The 23,243-nt window shown below is 42.4% G+C and overlaps 2 protein-coding genes across 5 annotated transcripts in view; both read left to right on the top strand.

Moving 5' to 3' along the window:
• The first annotated feature begins 367 nt into the window (after positions 1-367).
• On the top strand, positions 368-3,623 carry ndnf (neuron-derived neurotrophic factor). The gene is made up of 3 exons (XM_070909533.1): positions 368-561; positions 996-1,120; positions 2,227-3,623. The coding sequence occupies exons 1-3, from the start codon at positions 368-370 to the stop codon at positions 3,621-3,623; spliced, it is 1,716 nt and encodes a 571-aa protein (XP_070765634.1).
• Positions 3,624-12,226: 8,603 nt separating this feature from the next.
• The window catches only part of prdm5 (PR domain containing 5), a 28,906-nt gene continuing 17,889 nt past the window's right edge, over positions 12,227-23,243 (top strand). For 2 of the 4 annotated variants that reach the window (XM_070909361.1, XM_070909360.1), the window contains exons 1-10: positions 12,233-12,325; positions 13,100-13,183; positions 13,790-13,912; positions 15,436-15,609; positions 15,754-15,917; positions 16,791-16,912; positions 17,610-17,689; positions 19,702-19,786; positions 19,881-20,038; positions 20,561-20,654. In XM_070909361.1, coding sequence (XP_070765462.1) covers positions 12,233-12,325; positions 13,100-13,183; positions 13,790-13,912; positions 15,436-15,609; positions 15,754-15,917; positions 16,791-16,912; positions 17,610-17,689; positions 19,702-19,786; positions 19,881-20,038; positions 20,561-20,654 — 1,177 coding nt within the window. Of the gene's footprint in view, positions 12,326-13,099; positions 13,184-13,789; positions 13,913-15,435; positions 15,610-15,739; positions 15,918-16,575; positions 16,669-16,790; positions 16,913-17,609; positions 17,690-19,701; positions 19,787-19,880; positions 20,039-20,560; positions 20,655-23,243 lie in introns of all 4 variants that reach the window. The other 2 variants (XM_070909358.1, XM_070909359.1) reach the window with 2 other exon arrangements.

Raw genomic sequence — 23,243 nt, 5'->3', positions numbered from 1 at the left:
TTCACAAGTTGTATATCATGAGTTTAATTCAAACAAGAAAGTTAATTAATTAGTTTTGGGGAGGATTATGTGCCGAAAGCAGTGATTTCTCCCTGTAACCAACTTGTTTTTTTATTACCTTCGGACAGAACCAGACTAGCTGTTTCCTCGTTTCCAGGCTTTATGCTAAGCTAAGCTAGTCTGCTACAGGCTGTAGCTTTATATTTACTGTACAGACATGAGGTATAAATCTTCTCATCTAGCTCTTGCCAAGAAAAAGAATAAGCTCAGTTCCCAAAATGTTGAAGTATTCCTTTAAAATCCAACGAAACTTTGCTGTATATTACACTGTAAATGAAAGTGAAGTGATTTTTCTGTGTCTTTCAGAATGAGGCAGTGCAAAGGCTGGAGTGTGGTGCTGCTGGTGCTGATGGGGCTGGGAGCTTTGGCCCAGAAGCTGCCCACGAGAGACGAAGGGCTCTTCCAAATGCAGATCAGAGACAAGTCGCTGTTCCACGACTCCTCCGTCGTTCCGGATGGAGCCGAGATCAGTGGCTACCTGTTCAGGGACACACCCAAAAGGTAAGACTGAATGAATTATGTAATCCTAATGATTAAAACTGTCTACGACGTAGACTCACAACAACACGCAGACTCTACGTGTTGTTGTGAGTGAAGGAGCCAGTTCCACCTTCCGCTGCTGATTGAGCCATAACAATCACCGAACAACACATTCAACCTGCTGATGGCCACTTACTGTAAATAGATAGGAAACATCAGATGTTGCTCTGTAACATGATCTATTATGTTGATGCAAAAACTAAATAATAAATGAGAAAAGTCGTGCTTGTGTAACTGAGTGTCTGTTAGCTCAGACCAGGACAGACCAAGGTCAGCGGCACAGTAGTATCACTGCTTGCTACAGCCTGCATTTAACCCACTCATTATTTTGGATAACGTCAAAATGTCATGAAGCAAATGTCAATACAAGTCCCTTTAACCTATTATTTTCACAGGTACTACTTTGTGGTGGAAGAAGACAACACACCCCTGTCTGTGACCGTGACACCTTGTGATGCACCTCTGGAGTGGAAACTCACCCTGCAGGAGCTGCCAGAAGAGACCAGTGGAGAGGCATCAGGTATAATTGACATCAGGCAGCAGTGGAAGAGGTTAATGACACGTTATGTGGAAAATATTGCTATCCCTCCACACACAATTAACCTACGCAGTGATGTTAGGCTTTGTCTTTTGCGTGGGTTTTAATTAAGTCACAGTCGTAGTGTCTAGTCTGACCACTTATGATGTCTGACTCGGCCCAGCCTGACGTCTATAATTTCAGAGAAGGGCTCCACTCTAGTCAACCTACTGAATCAAAGCCGTTACGTCCCTTTACTTAAGCTATCTTGGTCTTCTTAAGGTAAATCCTGCTGCACTCTGTCTGCCTGTCTTACTTCCTCTTTTCCATTCCTTCTTTCTGCCTCACATTAAAACTCTCTCCATCTGGAGCGTGTCCTTTCAGCACAGGAGATCTTGCCAGATGACCAAAGTGGCGGTTTAGAGCGTAGATGTGTGATGTGAGCATATATTTGAATATAAATAGGCGAGCACCTGCGTGTGTGTCTGTGCTCTTGTCTGATCAAATATTACAAAATGATTTATTGGGTTGTTACACTGTTGAAGACATGTACCTTGCCTCAAGTGAAAAGAATTCATCTGTAAGTAGAAGAATAATGACAGATTTGGACCTGACACACGCAGTGCCATTCGTTGACTTCACGGGACGTGATGGAGCAATAGTTGAACCACTGAACTTTTTCCTGTTGTTGCAGCTCTTTTTGCTAAATGTCTCTAGTGGGAGTCGATCTTTGAGCATTAATTTTTAGTACACCACTGAGCACACTCTCTGGTTTACAAACATAATATTATGCTTGGGGCTGTCTCTCTCACGTAGAAGCTACAAGGCGCGTCTTTGTAGCACAGCTTCCCCGGAAAAGGCCAAGTGAATGCCGGCTTGTGATCTTTGGGGATGTTTGGAGTGAAAACATGGCTGCCATGTGAGGGGCTAATCGTCTGTGAGGCTTGCAGAGCTTCATCATAACCTCACAGCATCAACACATTCAACATTTTTAGGATGGGTGGAAATTATTTTTCATCAAAGCCAAAAAAGAAATAGAAGAAAAAATATTGTAAAGGTCACGACAACAGATCTCGGTCAACATCACGTTGTGCCTTTTTGTTTTCCAGGAGAGCCTGAACCTCTGGACCAGCAGAAACAGCAGGTGACTGTGGACGAGGGGACGGAGCTCTTTACCTACAAGGGTAACGATGTGGAGTCCTACGTGGCCACCAGCACGCCATCTGGCCTGTACCAGCTGGAGCTGCTGTCCACAGAGAAAGACAGCAACTTCAAGGTGTACGCCACCACAACTCCAGAGTCTGACCAGCCCTACCCGGAGCTGCCCTATGACCCTCGCGTGGATGTGACGGCACTGGGCCGCACCACTGTCACCCTGGCCTGGAAGCCGACACCGACGGGCTCTCTGATGGGCCAGCCTGTCCAGTATTGTGTAGTGATCAACAAAGAGCACAATTTCAAGAGCATGTGTGCTGCTGAAGCTAAGATCACCGCTGACGACGCCTTCATGCTGGCTCCGAAGCCTGGTCGAGACTTTAGCCCGTTTGACTTTGCGCACTTTGGCTTTGTCCCCTCTGACATTGGATTTGGCAAGGACCGAGGCCTCACAAGTAACAAGATCTCACGAGCGTACACAGCGAAGCCCAGAGCATCAGACATTCAGAAGGTGTGCATCGGCAATAAAAACATTTTCACCGTGTCAGACCTGAAGCCAGACACACAGTACTACTTTGATGTGTTTGCCGTGAATTCTGCAACCAACACCAGCACGGCATACGTGGGAACATTCGCCCGCACCAAAGAGGAGGCTCGTCAGAAGACAGTGGAGCTCAAGGACGGCAAAGTATCGGATGTTTTCATCAAGAGAAAGGGCAGCAAGTTTCTTCGCTTTGCTCCTGTGTCTTCCCACCAGAGGGTCACTCTTTTTGTCCACACATGTCTGGATGCTGTGCAGGTGCAGGTGAGGCGCGATGGCAAATTGCTGCTCTCCCAGAACGTGGAAGGGGTACGGCAGTTCCAGCTGCGGGGAAAGCCAAAAGCCAAGTACCTGATCCGTTTGCGGGGCAGCAGGAAGGGGGCCTCCACTTTGAAGGTGCTAGCCACCACACGACCCAGCAGCAAGCAGCCCTTCCCGTCACTCCCGGAGGACACGCGCATCAAGGCCTTTGACAAGCTGCGCACCTGCTCCTCCGTCACCGTGGCCTGGCTGGGCACGCAGGACCGCAACAAATACTGCATTTACCGCAAGGAGGTGGCTGACAATTACGGCGAGGAGCAGCGACGCCGGGAACAAAACCAGTGTACCGGGCCAGAGACCCGCAGGAAGTCAGAAAAGGTCCTGTGCAAGTACTTCCACAGCCCGAACCTGCAGAAAGCTGTGACTACAGAGACCATCACAGGTCTGGAGCCAGGCAAGACCTACCTGCTGGACGTTTATGTGGTGGGACACAGTGGCCACTCAGTGAAATACCAGAGCAAACTGGTGAAAACAAGGAAATACTGCTAAATGACTATGCAAAGAATAAATCTATTATAAATATATATATTAAATAAGTTTATTTAACTCTAAGTGATATTCTACTAAGGAGTGTATACAGACTGACTACTCACACAGCGGATGGGCCTGTGGCAGTGACTGAACTGTTTGTAGAGAGAGATATCAACCTGTATATTTATGTTTACATTTCACTGTGGCACCTCTGGGTGGCCCATAGCGTGAGGTGCTTCGTTACCAGGCTTGTCATCTTGACATCATGTTGCCACTGGGGAGGCAGAACTTCAAAGAAGATCATCTTTCATCGTGTATGTTTCTTTGTTGCTGCATGACATTTTCTTTTGTCTGTCATGTTTGTGCGTTCCTTCAGTTTCAAATCACGTTGACCGGAGGAGATGCAGTAGCTACCCGCATTGTATAGATCTCTCACTGCATATTCACTACATGTTTTAGGAGGACTTTAAATTATTTTATACTTTTCGTCTCTCTTTCTGATTGTCTGTTTTTATTGATGACAATAATAACTGTTACGAGGAAATTCCAGTTTTATGAGGAAGTTGTCGTAGTTCAGACATTCCCTTATGTATCTCAGCCAGTGTTTGCTCTAGAGCCCATCTTGTAAATGTGTTCTGTGCTGGAGATCTGTGTTATTATCACTGTATCGCTGTGTGTGTGTGTGTGTGTGTGTGTGTGTGTGTGTGTGTGTGTGCGTGTGTGTCACATGTACAGAGTTGTCCTGCCAATATTCATGTACATAAACACTAAATATAGAACAAGTAATCCCTCTGTCACCCTGGGTGTCATGTTCTTTTGCCAAGCAGTTAACATCACGGTCATGGCTCCGAGATGAAAGAGCACACTGCGTATTGTGTTTGTGTGTACGACACTTAAGTTAGGATTGCATAAGCAGAACTTGATACTCACGATTTGAAATGATAACTTCATCCCATGATGATTTGTGACAAGAAAAGACAGACTTGGAGGATGAATTATTCGCTGGAAATAACTTTGAAGGCCTCTTCTTCCAGATGAGCTGGTGTCTGAGCTCCGCTAGAAAAATATTCCCTCATGGCACCATTGTTTGCAATCAAATCAGTGTCTCATTGACGTACATTCACATAGATGTACAGTAATAAATCAGTGCGTCTTAGCATACAGCATACTTATGAGTACATTTCTTTGTCTCTGCTGGAGAACCATTCATATTTTTGATATTGAGGAATTTTTGAACAAACAGCCTACTTAGGACTGCTCTTGCACAAGAAAGTCAGAGCAGAAGCGTGAGTTTGGTTTAGCCCAGGGAGTACCGACCATCTGTTTCTCATGGTCCCCTTGTAATCTTTGTTTTTGTATAAAAACAGTCATACTTTATGTGGTGTTGCAGCTCTGTGCACTGATCTCCTTGGTGATGAAATACAAATGTGGCTACACAGGTTTGTTGTCGATTAGGAACTTTGCATTTTATACATGAAATGGTGTACGGAGGAGGTGGAAGAACAGGTCTGAAGATTCAGGACCTACAATACAACGCAATAATGAAATAACTCTTATTTGTTGATATAATTTGTGTCAAATATAACAAATCATTTTGTTGTGTTTGTCGTTAAAGTGACACTACGTAAACTTTGATTGAAAAAAAATATGTAAACCTCCCTTTTAATCTACAAAGGTTGAATTCCTGAGCAATAAAACGCACCACGTGAATATCGGTTCAGACCAGCAGCTTATGGTGATAAATGTTAGCTAAAGTTAGCGTACTTTATGTTAGCAAACTTTTGATAGATGTTGCTGTGTAACTGACACTACTCAGTCAGCCTTCTTTACTTGTGCTACTGCCACGATATGTTTTAGCACCGTCACAGATACGCATTTCAATAAACACAGTATATTTACTTGTTGTTTTACTTTTGTGATAAAACCGTTGAATTGTTAAGAGTGTTTTAAGAATGTTAACATTAGCCACCACCATAAGCTACTGGCCATACCAGACCAAGTGAGACTGTAGCAGTAAAACCCCTGAGTGTATTAAAGTGAGCAGTGGTGCGTTTCATTACTTAGAAATTCAATTTTTCATTTGTAAGAGGAAGAGTTATTTCTTCTGGTCAAAGTTACATAGTCTTGCTTTACAGCAAAAAAGGCTATAATAATACACTAATCAAAACAAAACATTTTTTTGTTTATTGTTGGATATTTTTTAAATGACACCATTTAAAAAAAAACAAAAAAAACAGGTGACACTAAACAGACCACCACCTCTAAAGCAACGTTTCTTTTCACCTACTCTTGTTTAAGTGCATATACTTCTAAAACAGGCTTCAAATTTGGTAGAATTTGGTAGACTTGCAATACTATTTAACCATTAGACACAGTTAACCACAAATAAGCGAAGAGAAAAGCCAGACACACATCAGTGCACATATCCACACGTTCCAATTAAGAGTAGTCTCAGGTGAATGGAAATGCTCTCTCTGTTGTGGCCAAGGAAAGCAGCTGTTGCTCTTGAATTGCCATGTTTCCATCCCGACCCTGATTCTGGGTAGCTGCGCTCCGATTCATCGCCACAACTCACTGTCAATCAAGCGCTCCTGGTCAGAGGAAATGCAGGGAGGCTCCACCTGGCTTCCATTAACCTGCCGTTGCCCTGGAATAATGTGGAGGAGCTTCCAGAGAACTGTGGGAGTGTCATGGATATCCCTGTAAACTGCCACTAATAAAGCTGGTGAGCGCTGCTCAAATGTTATCCCGCATGTGTGAATAAGATCTGCTGTGAAGTCCTTGGCGTCTATAAAGAATCTCCTGCTCTCTGGTCAACTCAAGAGGTCTAGGATGGAAAAATAAAATGTACAGACACTTCTATTCTGCCAGCATGCTTCAAGAGATCTCCTCACAAACACTCATGCAAACATACATATACAGAGAAACCCCTATCCGAGAGCTAACCATCTGCAGGGCTGTCCATGTTTATCTTTTGCGTGGTAATGAGCGCAGGGCTTTGATGTATGAGAGTTTTGTATATATGTGAGTGCGCGGAGCAGGGTAAGGAGTGGAGACAGACATGTAGTGCTCGGGTAAGTGGTGGAGTAATCACAGCAGCGCACGGAAGACCTGGCTCTGATTCCTGGTTTGGCTAGTTTGACTTGCCACCAGATTAGATTCAGACTCATGTGAGCTCTTAGTTAAGACCAGCCCATGCAAATGAAACAACTTCGCAACATCTCAATTAAAAAGACATTATAAATGCTGTGGCTGACTAACTTATATCATGTGTTATACATTTGCAACATAAATATTAGACCCCTGTATTTTGAAAGGCAGATTTGTCTGATCCCAGAGGGACAGAGATCTTATTAAGTTTTGAAAGAAAAGCTTTTCGGAATATATGCTTATTCATTTTCTTAAATAATGGGATGAGACGAATGCTACCACCCTCATTCCTGTAAGGTAAATATGAAGCTACAGCCTACAGTTTAGCTTAGCATAAAGACTGCACTCATGGGGAAAGGTAGGTAAAACAAAGGTTACCAACTTTGTCTACCAGCATCTCTAAAACTCACCTATTAACACGTTATATATTGTTTGTTTAATCCGTACAATAACTGAAGTGTTTTTACTGATTAAACCAATAACATATAATCTTTAAATTAGTGAGCTTTAGAAGACCTGGAACATTGATTTTTTTTTTCCATACCTTTGGATGGGGCCAACTGTCCCCCCCCCCTGTTTCCAGCCTTTGTGACATGCTAAGCTAACTGGCTGCTAGCGGTGAATGCACTTGCTGCTCATCTTAGAGCTGAGTGACACTTTTGGACAGAGATGGTGAAAAGGAAGAAGAGGCTCGGAACAGAATCCAAACAGAGACAGACAGCAAACAGACGGACACGCTGGAAGGCCTTTGAGTGTAACTCCTATGGCAGAGGAAAGCAGTGAAACATTGTTGTGTGTAAAAAGCTCAGTGCTGAATGAAGGGCTCCTCCCATCTACATATGGGGTTGGTACTATACTAGAGAGCGGTTAAATTAAATGATTCAGCCTTACACTGGTGAGAAATCTCCAAAGTAAACAGTGTGAAATGAAATTATGACGCTTTTGAAATCTCACACACACATACAGAGAGGGAGCCCCAGCTGCGAAGTAAAGAGGAGGAGACCATGATGAAAATGATTCCCCTTCAGCGGCTCCGGGGATAGATCATTGTTGAGGCTCAGGTCCAAACCAGCTCTACATAGCTCTAATTTAGCAGAGGGCCAGGCAGAAATCTGAGGCTTCCTTCCAAACCCATCCTGACCAAGAGCCCATTCCCAGGAAGGGTGGAGAGGGACCAGTGGCCCTCGGGCATTGCCCGTCTCAGCCGATCTCCATTAGGATAACTCAAGAAGTGAAAAAAAACAATGGCTGGCTCCTAAACATGACTTCGATTTAATCCCACTGTATATTTAACTGTAGGTCAGTTTTATTATCATACACAGATATGAACAATCCTGTACACATGATGTGCATTTAAGGATCCCTTGATGAGGACGCTTGAATGTGATTCTGTGCGTGTTTGGGTGTGGATGTCTATGTGTGTGTATGTGTTAGCTGTGTGCACACAAAAGCCTTGTGTGTTTGTGTATTTGTGTACTCACTGCCATCGCTCCCACTCGTCCGAGCTTCATAGGGGTGGTCCCCCTGCTCTCTTGTGCTCATGAAATCACTTCTAAGTGCCTGTAATTTCTCACGCTTCATCAGTACTGTAATTTCAAAAGGCTCCCTCTGAAGACCCTCCTTTAGTGGCGACCTGGGGTTGTCAAATGAAAACATCATTTATCCAGTGACCTCGGAGCTTCAGGAAATGGTTTGCTGGCTATTCAGCGACAGCCTTGAAATAGGGAGCTGTGGTGAGGGACTGCGGGGGTTTGTGAAACATGAAACAAAAGGTGGTCTGGCCCCTCAATCTACAGTATCAAGTTTGAGAGATTTCAGAAAAATGCACACATCCATTTGGAAAATCTTGTATGGAACCATTTGTATGTTTGCCAAACTGAGGTTTTCCTCCAGTGAAAATATTTACTTAGAAAAGAAGAAACTCTGAAAGTATTTATTTCAATGCAATCCTTTCCTTCACCATGTCCTAAATGTGGTTTCTGTAGTTTTTGGCCCTCAGAGACTCAACTGGCAGTCCAGCCACTGAGTGGCTCAGTTCCATGGCATGGGTACTTTCAGGTTCAAAGTCTTGGTCCTGCGGGATCAATGCTCCAAATATCTTTGTTCAGTTAAACAAAACTCTTTATCATGGTAGATTGAAGTCTTCAATGCGTCATTGTCTGCTATTGCTGCTTTGTCCATGTGTAGTCTTTGTCATCACTTTATAAGGGAACTCACGGAAAGCTTCTTTCACTCGTACATGGCTGCATAAGTCAGAAATGCTGACAGTTGTTTGGGAAGAAAGTCTTCATGCTATGTGCTCCCACTGAGAGGCCATGCTTTACAATAAAAGGTGGTGAAGACTTTTAAGGTTTTACTTTTAAGTGTGCTCCAATGCCAAATGAGATGCTGTCCAGACTAAAGGATTTTTAGCAATGCTATTAGCATTCGAGTGGCAATGTCGGTCTGTTGGTCAGTCGGACTGCAACTTTCACACTGAAATCTCAACAACTACTGGATGGATTGTCATGATTTTGTACAGGCATTCATGGTCCCCAGAGGACGAACCCTAATGATCCCCTGACTTTTCCAATAGCGCCACCATGAGGTTGACATTTGGGGTTTTAAGTCAAATGTCTCAACAACTATCAGATAGATTGCAATGAAATTCAATACATACAATCATGTTCCCCTCAGGATGAATTATAATCCCTTTGGTGATCCACTTTCCATCTGGCACAAAAAAAAATTCAACCTAAAACCAACCAAAACTAATTCCCATCACCCTGAGCTGTGCTTTGTGTTTAGCGCTAATTAGAAAATATTAGCATGCTAGCGTTGTCATCATGAACATGTTGCCATTAGCATTTAGCTCAAAGCACCACTGTGCAACCTCACGAAGCCACTAGCATGGCTGTAGACTATAAATCTTGTTTGAATCCTATCCAACCGCAAAATACTTTGTATCACACAGTTAATGACGGACTTTATCAGATTACAATCACAATAAAGTGTTGATTGATGACTAGCTCAAACTACAGGACTGTGTTCAGATTGTCCCAGATCAAAAATGTGATGCCCCAGTTCGCCTCAGCCCAAGTCTCAATCATGAGTGAGAAGTCCTAAACCCCCACACAGCAGAAAAGCTAGTGAGTTATCTGTGCAGACCAGCAGAGACTCTTAAAAAGGCCAAATTGGGATTATCTTCTTGCTTGCTATCATCTCGTAATGGGGGTCCGGCATTAGCCGTAGAGTTCTCTCTGTGTGTTTCTGCGTGTCTTTTGTGCAGGTGTTGGAGATCAGAGCTGGTGGGGATAACCCTGGGATCTTAGTGAAAGCTGAGTGAAAGTTAATGGGATGGAGGGTCCTCAGAGGGCACGGAGGAAAAAAGGGGTCATGACATTTAATCGCCTTGCCCCGACAGGCCAAGGCACTGACAGAGAGGTCAGGGGGGACAGAAATGGACCAAGGAAGACATGGGTGGGGCAGATGCACACAAAGGCCCTCTCAGTGCAGTGATCAGACTTGTCACCCTGTAACCCTCTCCTATGGCTTAACTCTCTGAAATACACCTGGAACATGACCCCGGGACACTGATGACACCATCTCAAATACAATAGTGATCTGGGGGGAAAAAAATCCCCATTGAAGGACATGTTTACCCCCATTTTGAAGCTTAAACCCTTTAAAAGCAGCAGTCTGTAAAGTCTGACTAAGACACTCGAGCACACCAGCTCATTGACTCTGAGGTAAACATGTACATCATGATTCAGTCTTTGCCGTAACTGTCAACCATCATCGGTCATCTGGACCAATCACGAAGCCGTTCGGCGTAGAGCCGCAACACAACAGGAAGCCATTGGCATAAACACGAGCTATAAACACAGTAAACAAAACCAACATAACACTGACACATGGCTGATTAAAGGAGGAAGTTTTTGCTGAAGAGGTGTTCAAAAACAGAATACACACAAACAGACAGTGATTATAGATGAAGCTAATCTCTCTGCTCAGGGTGAAAGTCAACAAATCGAGGTGAGTAGAGATAAAAAAGGAACACAATGTATATATGTGAGGTCTGCTTGGGGCCTGAGACGTTTTCACACAAGTATATCCATGAATTGTGTTTTTCTATACAGTTGAAACCACACCCACTGCTGAGCCTTCAGAGCTAGTGGTTAGTCAGCTAAGAAAAAAGAAGGAGTCATCTGGCTTCACTTTGTGGACTTTTATTTTGAAATTTCAAGTTTTCCTTTTAAAAACAATCGTTTAGTTTGAACTCTGTCTTCTCAGCCTCAAAAATGAACTGTAAGCTTTACTCTGAGTCTATTTCAAATTAGTTCCTAAACAAAGGTACAGTAGCAGGGCTTAGGTTATAGATTTTTGTCCTCTAATTCATTTGGAGCCTTCAGATGGTTCAGATGGTCGCTGAGCAGCCGGCTTCAGGCCAGAAGAACCGTCTGTCACAGCAGCCTTTGATTGTTGGTAAACTGTGGTTGCTGGCCTGCTGAGCTGGCTGTTTTTAAGCTGAAGGGGTCAGTCAGACCTTTGGTCTGCAGCTTGTTGGTACAGTGTGGTTTCTGAATTACTGAACAGATAAATTCAAGCCAAAACACACAGCCATTACAATATTGTGAGGTTTTAGAGGTTAATGGTGAATGAGGAAAATTACTGTGAGTGTTCTTTCTCAGCTGTGTGAAAACGCATGTGCAGTGAAGGTAATGTAGCTTCTGTAACTATTCACCTTGAAATGGCCTGCAAGTATTAATGGATCTGCTTTTGCAATGATAATCAAACTGGCAACCATCTTCTAACATAAGCAAAAAAGTGCATTTGAGCCCCAGAATTGGAAATGTCATTTTTTTTCTCATGTGATATATGCTAATAGAAATAACTCTGGAAATAATATTCAGATTATTAATCGTCAGATCACTGTGGTTTGTATCAGTGGCTCTTAAAGTGGGTTCAAATGGGTGGTCAAACTACGTTTAATTCCTTTATATTTTAACCCTTCCTATACAACAAAAATTAAACGATGCTGATATAATGAGTGAATATGGTACAGGCTCACAGAATATGAAGAATTATCTGCATCCCTTTCCCTCACAAAATCATATCCAACCACTCAGTCGTCTCAGGTGGGGGCTTCCGCATCATTTATGATATTTTGGGGCACCCTATCTTATGTTAGTCTATCTATTCCAATGCAGCACTACTGTCTGTAGTGTTTTCACCCTGGGCAGGCTGGCAGTGCAGGCTGAATGAAACACACAGGCTGGAGAGTTGCACGACAGAAAAGGTAGCTTCTGGTTACAAACTTTGGACCAATCAGGACGCCGCTCTGCTTTCCTGCAGCAGCAGCAACAGAAGTTCAACCTGGACCGCTTCACGAAGAAACTATCTGCTCTAAATTCACACTGACAATGCCTATTCACTTCCGCTGACATATCTGATAGCCAACTAATTGTCATTGAAGGAAGCGTTTCCGAGTAATGACAATGTTGGGTATGTATGTGCCAGACAGATTTTCTCTGAAATCGTCAAAGGTCCAGGATGGAATCGGTCTTTACACGGCGAGGCGAGTGAAAAAGGTTTGTTGTTTCTGACTGGGCAACTTTGTAACCGAGTTTACACGCGGGGAGCGTTTAATGTTACTTTTCTAATAACTTCTAAGCGTTGTAGATAGGTTTTATGTTCGCCTTGTTCTTTAAGAGTCTCAGTCTCAACCCAAGGCTGCTCTGACGTGAAGTGCCACGTAGCTGCAGTGACTCCAGTTGTTTCTCTCGTTCACTACATAACAATGTGTTCATGTCGGCAAAGAAGGGTCGCGCGCTGTTCAGTGAACCAACGCAGTACATAATATACATGAATGTTACGTTCAGCTTTTTTTTTTTTACGCCATTTCGACATTTCCCCACGGCTGGTCAGGTGGTTACATAGAGAAGGTTGAATGAAGTTGTGTAATGTTTCAGAGGATGAATGGGCTCGTGTGTCAGAAGGGATGTGTTCACGTTCAAGGAGGACATTGTTATTTGAATCTGTCCCACTGTGGTAAAGCAGGTTGAGGATGAACATGAATGCAACACATTTTGACCACGCCCCCCAGAGCTTTTTTTTTATTTGGCACTTCTTGAAGGTCAAAAGGAAAAAATGTCCAGCACTGAAGGATGCATTCACATGTCACATTAAGCAGTAGGCGTGCCCACTAGCTATCCAACATTTACCCACAGTGAAAAAAAAAAAAATCATGGTTTGTGGACAGTCCACTGAGGTGTGTAATGTTTTAATATAATTCATTTTGGCTGCCAGTTTGTTTTTGCAATAGCATCATGTTTGACAAATGACCCCTCTTGTTTGTTTTAAAGGGAGAAAAGTTTGGCCCCTTTGCAGGCGAGAAAAAGCTGCCTGGTGAGCTGGATGAAAGCTCGGACACCAGGCTTATGTGGGAGGTGAATGCACATACATTGTCTACATGTCTAAAGGTTTCGGGAATTCAAAAGTTAAAACAAGTGTGAACCAAATGTGCGTCACTCATAGGTGACTTTATGTTGTGTTTGATTAAGAGGAGCATACAGCATGATGGCACTAACCTCACCTGTAAAAACTGTATTGAATATGTAATGTGGTAATTAACAGTGCTGTAGATAATCTCCTTGCATCTCGTATTGCAGTTAAGCACAAAACACATTCTTTATCATAGGACAGCTGTGGGAGAAAGACACAGCTGCTTGCAGTTCTGTCCAAATATGTCCTCAGTTTTTCTGTGACAAAGAGAACATTTAATTACATTGCGGATCAATTAACTACACTGGCTGATTTAAACCGGCTCTCATCTCATGTTGTGGGGGAAGCCATTGATGGTAGCCACTGAAATAGCTGCTGTGATGTAGTTATCTGTAGCTGCCACATTGTGAGGTACACGCCTGTGCACATGATTAGGTGCTCAAATGTAAGGCCAGCACAGTTTGATGCACAGAAGACAAACCATGTAACCAAGAGAGAGAAGAAGAATCAGTTGTTCACTTCTGACAGCTCATGCATTGTTTCTCTTCCAGGTCCGTGGCAGTAAAGGAGATGTACTGTATATTCTGGATGCGAGTAACCCACGCTATGCCAACTGGCTGCGGTTTGTCCATCAGGCGCCTTCACAAGAACAGAAGAACTTGGCAGCCATACAGGTATATTTCCTCTCAGCCGACAAGGAATCCCTCAGACTTACCTAAAAAGACAGACAATGCATTTTACAGACAATACACATCTGTCGGGACCAGCTTTCTTAAAATGTGGCTGTAAAGAGACATTTTTACTTATATAGGTAGACGATTTAAAGAAATATACTTTGTAGACTCTTTTCAACCTGGAAAACCATCAAAGCAAGATCTGAAAAGTCTTTTTTTTCTTTCTTTTTTTTTTTACAGTAGTGTAGGTAAAAAAAAGAACATTTCGTTTCATATTACAGATGACATAGATATTAAATATGTTGCAATACGATCAGTGGTGAGAGAGTGAACATGGTGGATAAAGCGTGGGAAAGTGACAAATCAGCACAGCTTCAAACTGAACTTTAGAAGGAATTCACATTGAACATTGTGATTTTTTAAATAATGAAAATAGGTGAAAGGTGGAAACGGAAAAATCAATTTGATTAAATTGCTTGTCACAGGATACATGCTTATCATTTACATTGCAAAACAAATCACTTAAATTCTCTATGTAGCCAGATTTCTGAACTGTTTTGTAAAATGTGGTGTAAACGGCATGTAAAATTGGGTAAGGAGAGATGTGTTTTTGGTCTGTTTTCTGTACATATCGCAGTGTGAAGTGCTTGAACTGGAAGAGGGTTTAATACAGTAGCAGCCTCTCTCATGATTTTGCAGAGGGAATGTTTTTGTGATTGTTGATTCTGGAGTTATTGCAGCCACAGGGGAATGATTCTCTCTCTATTTCCAAAAGACTACAAGAACATTTTTTAAAGTTATTATATTGACATTGCACAAACAACAGGAGGTAGGCCCATGACTACAACACGAATCTGAAGAATTTTCAAAACACTGGTTCTCACACACACACACACACACACTTGTGAACACAACCTTAGCCACATTGGATCTGGGAAATTTCACCTCTTCTGCTCCCGTATGAAAGATAAAAGAGATTGTTCTCTCGTGGTGGAAGAAAAATAGCAGTGGAATGAAGAGGAGATGAACCTTTCAGGTCTAAGGGCCAAGTTCCTGCCATTAATACTCGAATGCCCAAAGTGATTGGTCGTTTAAAGGTCATCCATGTGTGTTAAAGCTCTGTGTTCCATCAACAGTGACATTTATTGTGTGGCTTTCCTCTTCTTAATCATTATTTATGTATATTTAGAATCCCATAGTTAAAACAAAATTACGGTTTGATTTTATTAGCATGACCTTTAAGGACAAGAGAGTTAATGACGACATTTTTAAGGGTTTGAGATTTTGACCTGTGGCCTCAATCAGGCTTAACAGACTGTTGTCTGGGTGTAATGAGTTCAACCCTCAGACAGCCTCAGTAGTTACTCAGTGTGCGTTACCATAAATGGTTATAACTGTGTTTTATCAAGAACGCTTTTCACATTAGCTACATTCTTCTCAAATTTACCAGATACAGGTCTGCCAGTGCTCCATGGCATCGTTATTAGTGATTACTAGATTACAACCATGTTGTTGTCTCTCAGGATGGAGAGAACATCTTCTACCTGGCTGTGGACGACATTGAGACAGACACAGAGCTCCTGATAGGCTACCTGGACAGCGATATGGAGGAAGAGGAGGAGGAGGAAGAGGAGGAGGTCATCAAAGATGAAGACGAAAACAGTAAAGACGCCAAGCATCTTGTTGAAATGGGTACAGTGGAGTTATATTGCCTTATTTGTAATACATGATTAATGTGTCATATTAATTTCAAAGGAAATCACACAGAAAGCAGCATACTCTGCCTCTTAGCTCTCTGCTCGTTGTGTGTGTGCCACATCGCTACAGAACTAGTAATAAAGAAGGAGGACCACCCCTGCTTGCTGTGTGAGAGCAGTTTTCCCAGTGAGGAGATCCTGGCCGCCCACCTCCAGAGTCTGCACCAGAGGCCCAGCACAGAGGAGAAGGACTTCAAATGCAGGAACTGTGGCAAGAAGTTCCCCATCAAACAGGCTCTGCAGCGCCAGTGGGTTCTCTGTTCCATCACTTAACTGCTTGTAGTTTGATTTAACGTTTTACTGTTCTAACAATGAATCTGCAGGTAGTTAAGAAGTCTGTTCAGTTTCAGTAATGTAGGTTTTAGATTATATGTTATGGTAAAGACATTCAGTTTGGTTTTCAAAGGGTATTCATTTATTTGCTTCTAATACAAAAAAAGAATCAATTAATTCAGAATGAGGTCGTTGCTGGTTCCACAAGAAAAATTATAAAATGAAAAAGAAATAGGAATGCTTATACAAGTATTTGCTTTCTTGCCAAGAGTTAAATGAGAAGATGCCACACTCACATCTGTCCGTTCAATATAAAGCTACAGCCAGCAGCCAGTTAGCTTAGCTTAGCATAAGACTGTAAACGGGGAAACAGCTAGCTTGGCTCTGTCCAAAGCAGAGTCTCATCTAACTCTTGGCAACTATTCCTTCAATTAGATTTAATTAGATACTACAAAATCGGTTTAAATTTGAGGTAAAACTTGATAATCGGATGATAGCGTTGGTAAGAATTATTCAAATGAATTTGTCTTGTATATCTGCTCTTGACAATTTACTTCTCTTTAGCCGTCACCCTTGTTTGTTTCATTCTCTATTGGGCACCTAATTTGTTTTTTATTTTGAATCCTTCCCCAGTGTTTTGCATTGTTCTGAGTCACTGGATCCATCAGGTGACTCTAAAGCGCACCAGTGCTCCCTCTGCCACAACACATTCAGCTCTGAATCCAGGTAACATGCATTGACCAAAGGGAATTTCTAACCTGTATACAGTACAATGTACAATGGACACATGCCATGTATTTCCCAAGACGCACAGTTAGATTGTCTTTCTTCTTCTTCTGTGTGTACAGCTTTGAACAGCATAAGGAAGCCTGCAAAGGAGACGCCAGGTTCATCTGTAAAGCAGAGAGCTGTGGCAAGAGATTTAAAAGCAAGGACGCTCTGAAGAAGCATAAAGGAAATGTGCACACAGGTTGGCATCTCTCTCCCTCCCTGTATGTCTTTCTCAGTCTCTTCCTCTCTCTAGCGCACACATATTCACATGCATAGCACTTTTCTTTTTCTCGAGACGTCATGTATTGAAGTTAATTGTCCATTAGCAGCCTCAGCACTCAAGGAACTGCTGTAACATTACTTGACCTCGATCAGTTAAAATCTCTGCAATGTTGAGACACATCTCTAATTACTTGCGCTCCATAATTGCTGACCTGTGAGTTCTGGGGCGGCTCACTCCTTCAGATAATTGGACTTCCATAGCTATTTATGATGGGATGTAGGGCAGCGGGGATCTGCGCAGCCTTACACGTGAATCAAGTATCAACCCAAGATTAAGACATTCATCTCGCAGGCTGATGGAGTTGAGATCCGGGCCTTTGTGTTTTACCAATGTGGTTAGGACAAGGGGTGTGTTTGTGTGTGTGGGCGAGGGGGGAAGTGGATCAGACTTGTCAGATGTGGGGCATGTAATTCAGATGGGGATAAGGGGGAGGGTCCCAAAATGGCGGGATGCTGGGCCTATTATGAGGAGAGTTGAGTGTCCAGTAAAACTTGTGGTATTTGTCTGTTGCTGTGTGATGATTGTCTTGATATTGTTGTCATGATTGCCCACCGTTATCAGTCCTGAAGATCAGGTTTGGTCGTTTTTCATCCAGTTTTTCTTCTCTTTATAGGGAGCGCACGTCGGAAACTCACATGCACCATATGCAACAGAAAATGCTCCTCCTCTCTGAACCTACAGGAACACAGAAAGGTGAGGCTCCACAACATCTTTACAGCTCACATTATGTCAACCAGATACTTTGCATTGGGTCTGAGAGGATTTACTCAGCTTACGCCGTTTTGCATGATCCATTTTTACAGAGATGTCTGGTTTATTTTTTTTTGTTGCTGTTTCTTGGAATCCATCACACTCCACTGTTTCTATAACCCGGTCTTACCTCGAAGTCAGGCGTTTCGTCTCTGCTTCCTGAGCTTCTGAGTTCACTTTGTTGGGTTAGTCCTTCTCCGCGTGAGGGTGTCTTTATGATCAAGTTGTTGCAAATGTATTCTGGGTGACAAAGAGCAGAGGGGTGGTTTCTTTTTCACTGACTCATCCCACACATCTTGTGAAATTTAAGAGGCTCTGCTGGCGGACAATTTGGTTTTAACCTTGGCGTCAGGATTCTCCCTCTTACTGATGGATTACAGATTTGAACTGGGCTGTTAAAATACTATTTTAAAACATTTTCATACAAATAGGCATGTGTTTTGGTACTGTTGCATTGTCAGTATCAACCTATGTTCAGTTCATGAAAGCTTTGACATTTGCTGTTTAGTGGATAGTTCTTTCCAGGTTACACTCTGTTGTGCACAAAGAAGGCTAATATGTCTTCCATTTAAAGGAATTCATTTAATTGCATGAAGTCATTGGCGAGCATACATGAGACTGATGTAGTAAAGTCCAAGATGGTTAAGTTGCTGCACTTGAACAATCTGTGCTTATTTGTATAGAGATTAAAATGTGTAAATTGAATATGGGAACTCCTGCCTGTCTGTTGATATTGAAGTAATGTAACTGGGAAATGTAACACCAAATCAAAGGTTTAATCAAGATTAAGAAAAACAAAAATATCTGTAAACTACAGTTTTTCCCTTATGGATTAATCAGTTCACTGAAAGCTGTTTCCTGCTTCAGGTCAGGGCAGCGCTGTAGAAGATGTTGGGCATTAGATTATTATGCAAGTTGTCTTTCTAATGAAGAGTATTAGTTAATGTCATTCATTAACTAACACGCTTCATTAATTCTCCCTGCTGGTGATTGTGAAATTTCATTTTCTCTTGTCAACATCCATCATCCAGATGAATCAACAGGCATTACTCTCTCCCTGCCACCTTATTCATCATCAAGCCACTTTCAAACTGTCCAACATTTAAAGTCACCTGGAAGTTGTGACATAGTTCTGCAGCGCGTCATTTAACCTACTTCACCTGTCTATGAGTCAGTGTTCTCCAGTTTCAGATCTCTAGGGCATTTTAAAATAGGCGTATGTTATATTCCTGTGTGGCCTCCTCCTGTGTGTATGTGCCAGTTCTGCTATTATGTGGCAGAAATGATTTCCAATCATGTACTGTTGTCTGAACCATTGTCTGTTATAAAATCGGGTATCTGAAAGGCAGAATATGTTTCTATAGATCTGGGTCAGCATCACAGAGATCAGATTTTGACTTATTATGTTTTTTTTCCAGTAACACATTTAATAAAGATGTTCAGAAGAATCGAGGCCTATTTAAACACAAAGTGTTATAACAAATATGGCACATTTCTGCCCCAAAAATATCTGGTGTCTTCAATCAAAGACGTTGGGGCATTAAGTATTATTCTTGCAGAAGAGCAATCAAACTTTCCATAATGACACGTTAGCTCCAAAGCAGCTTAAAACTGCCATTATCATCATTTAGCTGAACAAGCTTTTGCAGTAGCAGCTGTGACAAGAGGAGCTGCGCTGCATTAGCATATGCTATTGTAGCTGTACGCCGGGGAACTATTGAATGTGCAATTATTGGGGGCTATGCTCTGAAGCAGAAAAGGGATTGAAACTTTTCATCACTGTAATTGCTTTTCTGTCTGTAGACATCAGTCTAATGAAAGTGGACAAGATTTAGTGTCTGTTGACCACCGCAGGCCGTGATCCTTCAGCTTCTACATGCTCTTTACCCTAAGTTTTTAAAAATGATCAGCGAGAACAAAACTTAAACACTCTCTCATCTGCTCTTTTGTTGCAGGTACATGAAATATTTGACTGCCACGCGTGTGACAAGAAGTTCATTTCTACAAACCAGCTAAAACGCCATATGATCACACACTCAGGTAAGAAAACGGTGCATTAAATGCATCACTCCTCAACTTCATGCATCATGCTCTGTTTACAAGAATGCGTCAGTCTCTATCTTTCAATGATCAGAGAAGCGACCGTACACCTGCGAGATCTGCAGCCGCTCGTTCAAGCGTCTGGACCAGGTGACGGCTCATAAGATCATCCACAGCGAGGACAAACCGTACAAATGTAAGCTGTGCGGGAAAGAGTTTGCTCACCGCAACGTCTACAAGAATCACAAGAAGGTGAGCAAATGTGGGATCACACTCAATAATAATCCACTGGTGAGTTAATTGTTACTGTAATTAGAGTGTAACAAGAGTGGTAATTATTTTCATGATACCATTATATCTATCTGATTGGTGTTTGCAGAGAAGAAATATTAATTGAAAGCCAGAGTCACTTCAAAGCTAGACTTATTAGCGAGGCTGTAATCAATCAGGGTCTCGTTGGTGGCTGTTATCTGTGGGGTCTCTGGCCTGCTCCACCCCTGAGGTCCCCCATGTTTACTTTTGGGATTGAGGTGTCACTCAGATAGATGGGTCGGGCATGGAGGAGGGGGAGGGCAGAAAAACAGAAGCACTTTGAACTTAAAGCCCCTCAAGCTTCTTGTCTTCATCAAGTCAACAAACCAAACCGGCTGCGGAGGCTTTTTGCATGATCTTCTCACATCAATTTAAGAAGCTTCATCAACATCCACACTGAGGAAGGAGGCGGCTCTGCTTACACATTATAAACATGCTGATGCTGCTCTGCTCCCTCTGCAGACCCACTCGGAGGAAAGACCCTTCCAGTGTGAGGAGTGCAAAGCGCTGTTCCGCACCCCCTTCTCTCTGCAGCGTCACTTACTCATCCACAACAGTAAGTATGAGTGTGTTGTAGTGACCCGGCACACAGTTAATACATGGACACATCATTAGAGCTGCAGCGATTAGTGGATTAATCGATTGACAGAAAATTATTTTTGTAATTGTTTATGTAACTTTGGCTGAACAGCGGCCACTGTGGCTACAAGTCACAGTAATACTAAATGCTAAACTAATGTAACAGTAGCATAGATGGAAACAAGTCATAAAGTAAGCAAAGTGACTCAGTAAGGAGCGTAATACAGCAATATTTACCTGCTTTGCTAACATTAGCTAACATTAGCCACCATAAGCTATGGGTCATACCAGACCAAGAGTGTATTTAATTGAGTAATGGTGCGTTCTATTGCTTCTGAATTCAACTTTTCACTTGTAAGAGGAAGAATGTGTTATGTTTTGCAGCTGCAGCCCTATCCGTACATTTAAAAGAGATCGAAATGTCAAGAAAGTCTATGTTATTTTTTCTCCTCATTGTTTTGTATTGAATGTAGGTTTTTCACAAATCAAGTTATTATAATATGTTATACATAAAGTACAATAACTAAATGAGCCCTGTTAAAAGTTGTTATTTATTTTATCCCTCCTGTACTTTTGCCATGTAGAATTGTAACCATCTTGATATCTCTTAGAAGCAAAGTTTTAAGTTACCAGTTTAGGTGATATATTTTCACTGGCCTTCAGCTCATCCACACTCCTGTGGATATTTCTATTAACATTAGAAATCATAAGTCTATCAAACATCTCACCAAGGAGGCATTAGAAAGGGTTCAGGTTGTCTAGTGGACCCTGGGTGCTGTGGCTCCGGCAGAAACTTTCTCCCCAGACAGTTGAGCTGCAGTCGAGCCTTGGCAGGATGCAGCGCTGCTCCTCAAATTGAGCCAGATAACAAAGAGATTGTAAAGCTCAAGGCATTTCCTGCCGCTGTCTCGGGAGGCAGGCTATATAATACCAGGTCTCGTATTATGTATTAAGCTCGAGACAGTATGTGGGGCGGGAGGATCGAGTGTGTGATTTCACTCTAGGTGAGAGAATAGACATGCCATTGAATAAATGTGTCTGTCTTTGTGAGTTAATGTTAGGACACCTCGTTAGCTCTCTGGCGATTGTCTCACAGTGAGAGAATGAAGCACAGCCGTTGTCCCATTTCTAGGTGAAATCCATGCAAGAACATTTTCACACTCTTATCTAAAATCTAAATTTTTCTGTGAGGTTTGGTTGTACAAGTGTTCCAAGTGTGGACTCAGTAAACTCGCTTAACTGGACTTGTTTCCACTTAATGGATGCCACGTGTTCATGAAGAGGTGCACGTTTGTGAGATTTGATCATTAATATAATCAGTGCTCACATATTGCTATATAAGGCTACCTTCTACACTCTGTTTGTGGGTGAGTTTCGTTTACACAAAGCGCCACCAGGAGTAAAAAGAAGACTTTCAAACTGTGGAGGTTCAAGTCCTGCTGTCGGGAATCAGCAGACGAAAACACAACACAATGTAACAGTGTCAGTAGTTGTATAAGGAGAACCCGAAAACGATTACCTAGATGTGAATACAGCTGCCATCATACAGGAGCTGATGTCACAGCGTCAGGTGTTATAATGGAGGATGATCCTGGAAAGCGACTTAGACCTACATGTAGACCCTCAGGCAGCTGTCGGAGTGAGAGGATCTTCCTAACAGCTGCTGAACTGGATTCAGAAAATGCAAAAAACAAATAACGCCTTGCCTGTCAGTGAATAGGCAAGCCAAGATACATTTTGGATTATGTTTATTTAGATTTCTGTAACACTCCAAATTCATTCAGATTAAAGCAATATGACTCTTAAGCAAAACAATTGTTTTTTTTCCCCCTCTGGAGAACGACCAAATATAAGAAAAAGTTCTCTTAAATCAGTCGTACATGCCACTTAAGGACAAATCTGTCAGTATGTGCAGTTCTCACCCAGGGAAACACGCACAGCATATTTATGTAGGGTCAAAGGTCAGTTGTGGACTTGTAGGTGTTGTGAGACCTCGAGAACAATCCTGTGTGTGTCTGATTGCTTTCTGTGCATGTCTGTGTAGGCGCATGCATGGTTTAACACCAGACTGAAGCCCTGTTCCAAGTAATAATGAAATCTTTCTGTGAGGGTGTTGTTGACATTAATTATCATCAAGCGAATGTCTCGATTTGATTAAAAACACAATGGAACCACCAGCTTTCACTGGTGTTCGGTTTTATTGAGCTGACCATCATCGGCCTTGGTAATAGGAGAATGAGCACAAGCTTGTAACCATTTGCTCCCGCCAAACACACACAAACACACACACTCTCTCCAAACCGCTCTGTGGAAATTGAATGATCTCCATATAATGGAAACAACTACTCCTCAACAATAGAGGCTGTTGTAAGGAGGCAGAGAGCAGAGGCGTGAAGGAAAACATCAGGCTGCACTCTGAACAGCTGAGATTGTGCCCCAACGTACTGTCTGAGTACTGTCTGTCTGGCGTTTTAGTGCTTTTCAGTGGGATGATTAATAAAATGAGGCATGTTTTTTACAGAACCATTTGACATTCAGATGAAACATATGGCAGAGCAGTTTGTTT

The sequence above is a fragment of the Enoplosus armatus genome, chromosome 7, assembly GCF_043641665.1.
Source record: "Enoplosus armatus isolate fEnoArm2 chromosome 7, fEnoArm2.hap1, whole genome shotgun sequence".
Taxonomy (NCBI): domain Eukaryota; kingdom Metazoa; phylum Chordata; class Actinopteri; order Centrarchiformes; family Enoplosidae; genus Enoplosus; species Enoplosus armatus.
This window is presented reverse-complemented; position numbering and strand designations above follow the sequence as displayed.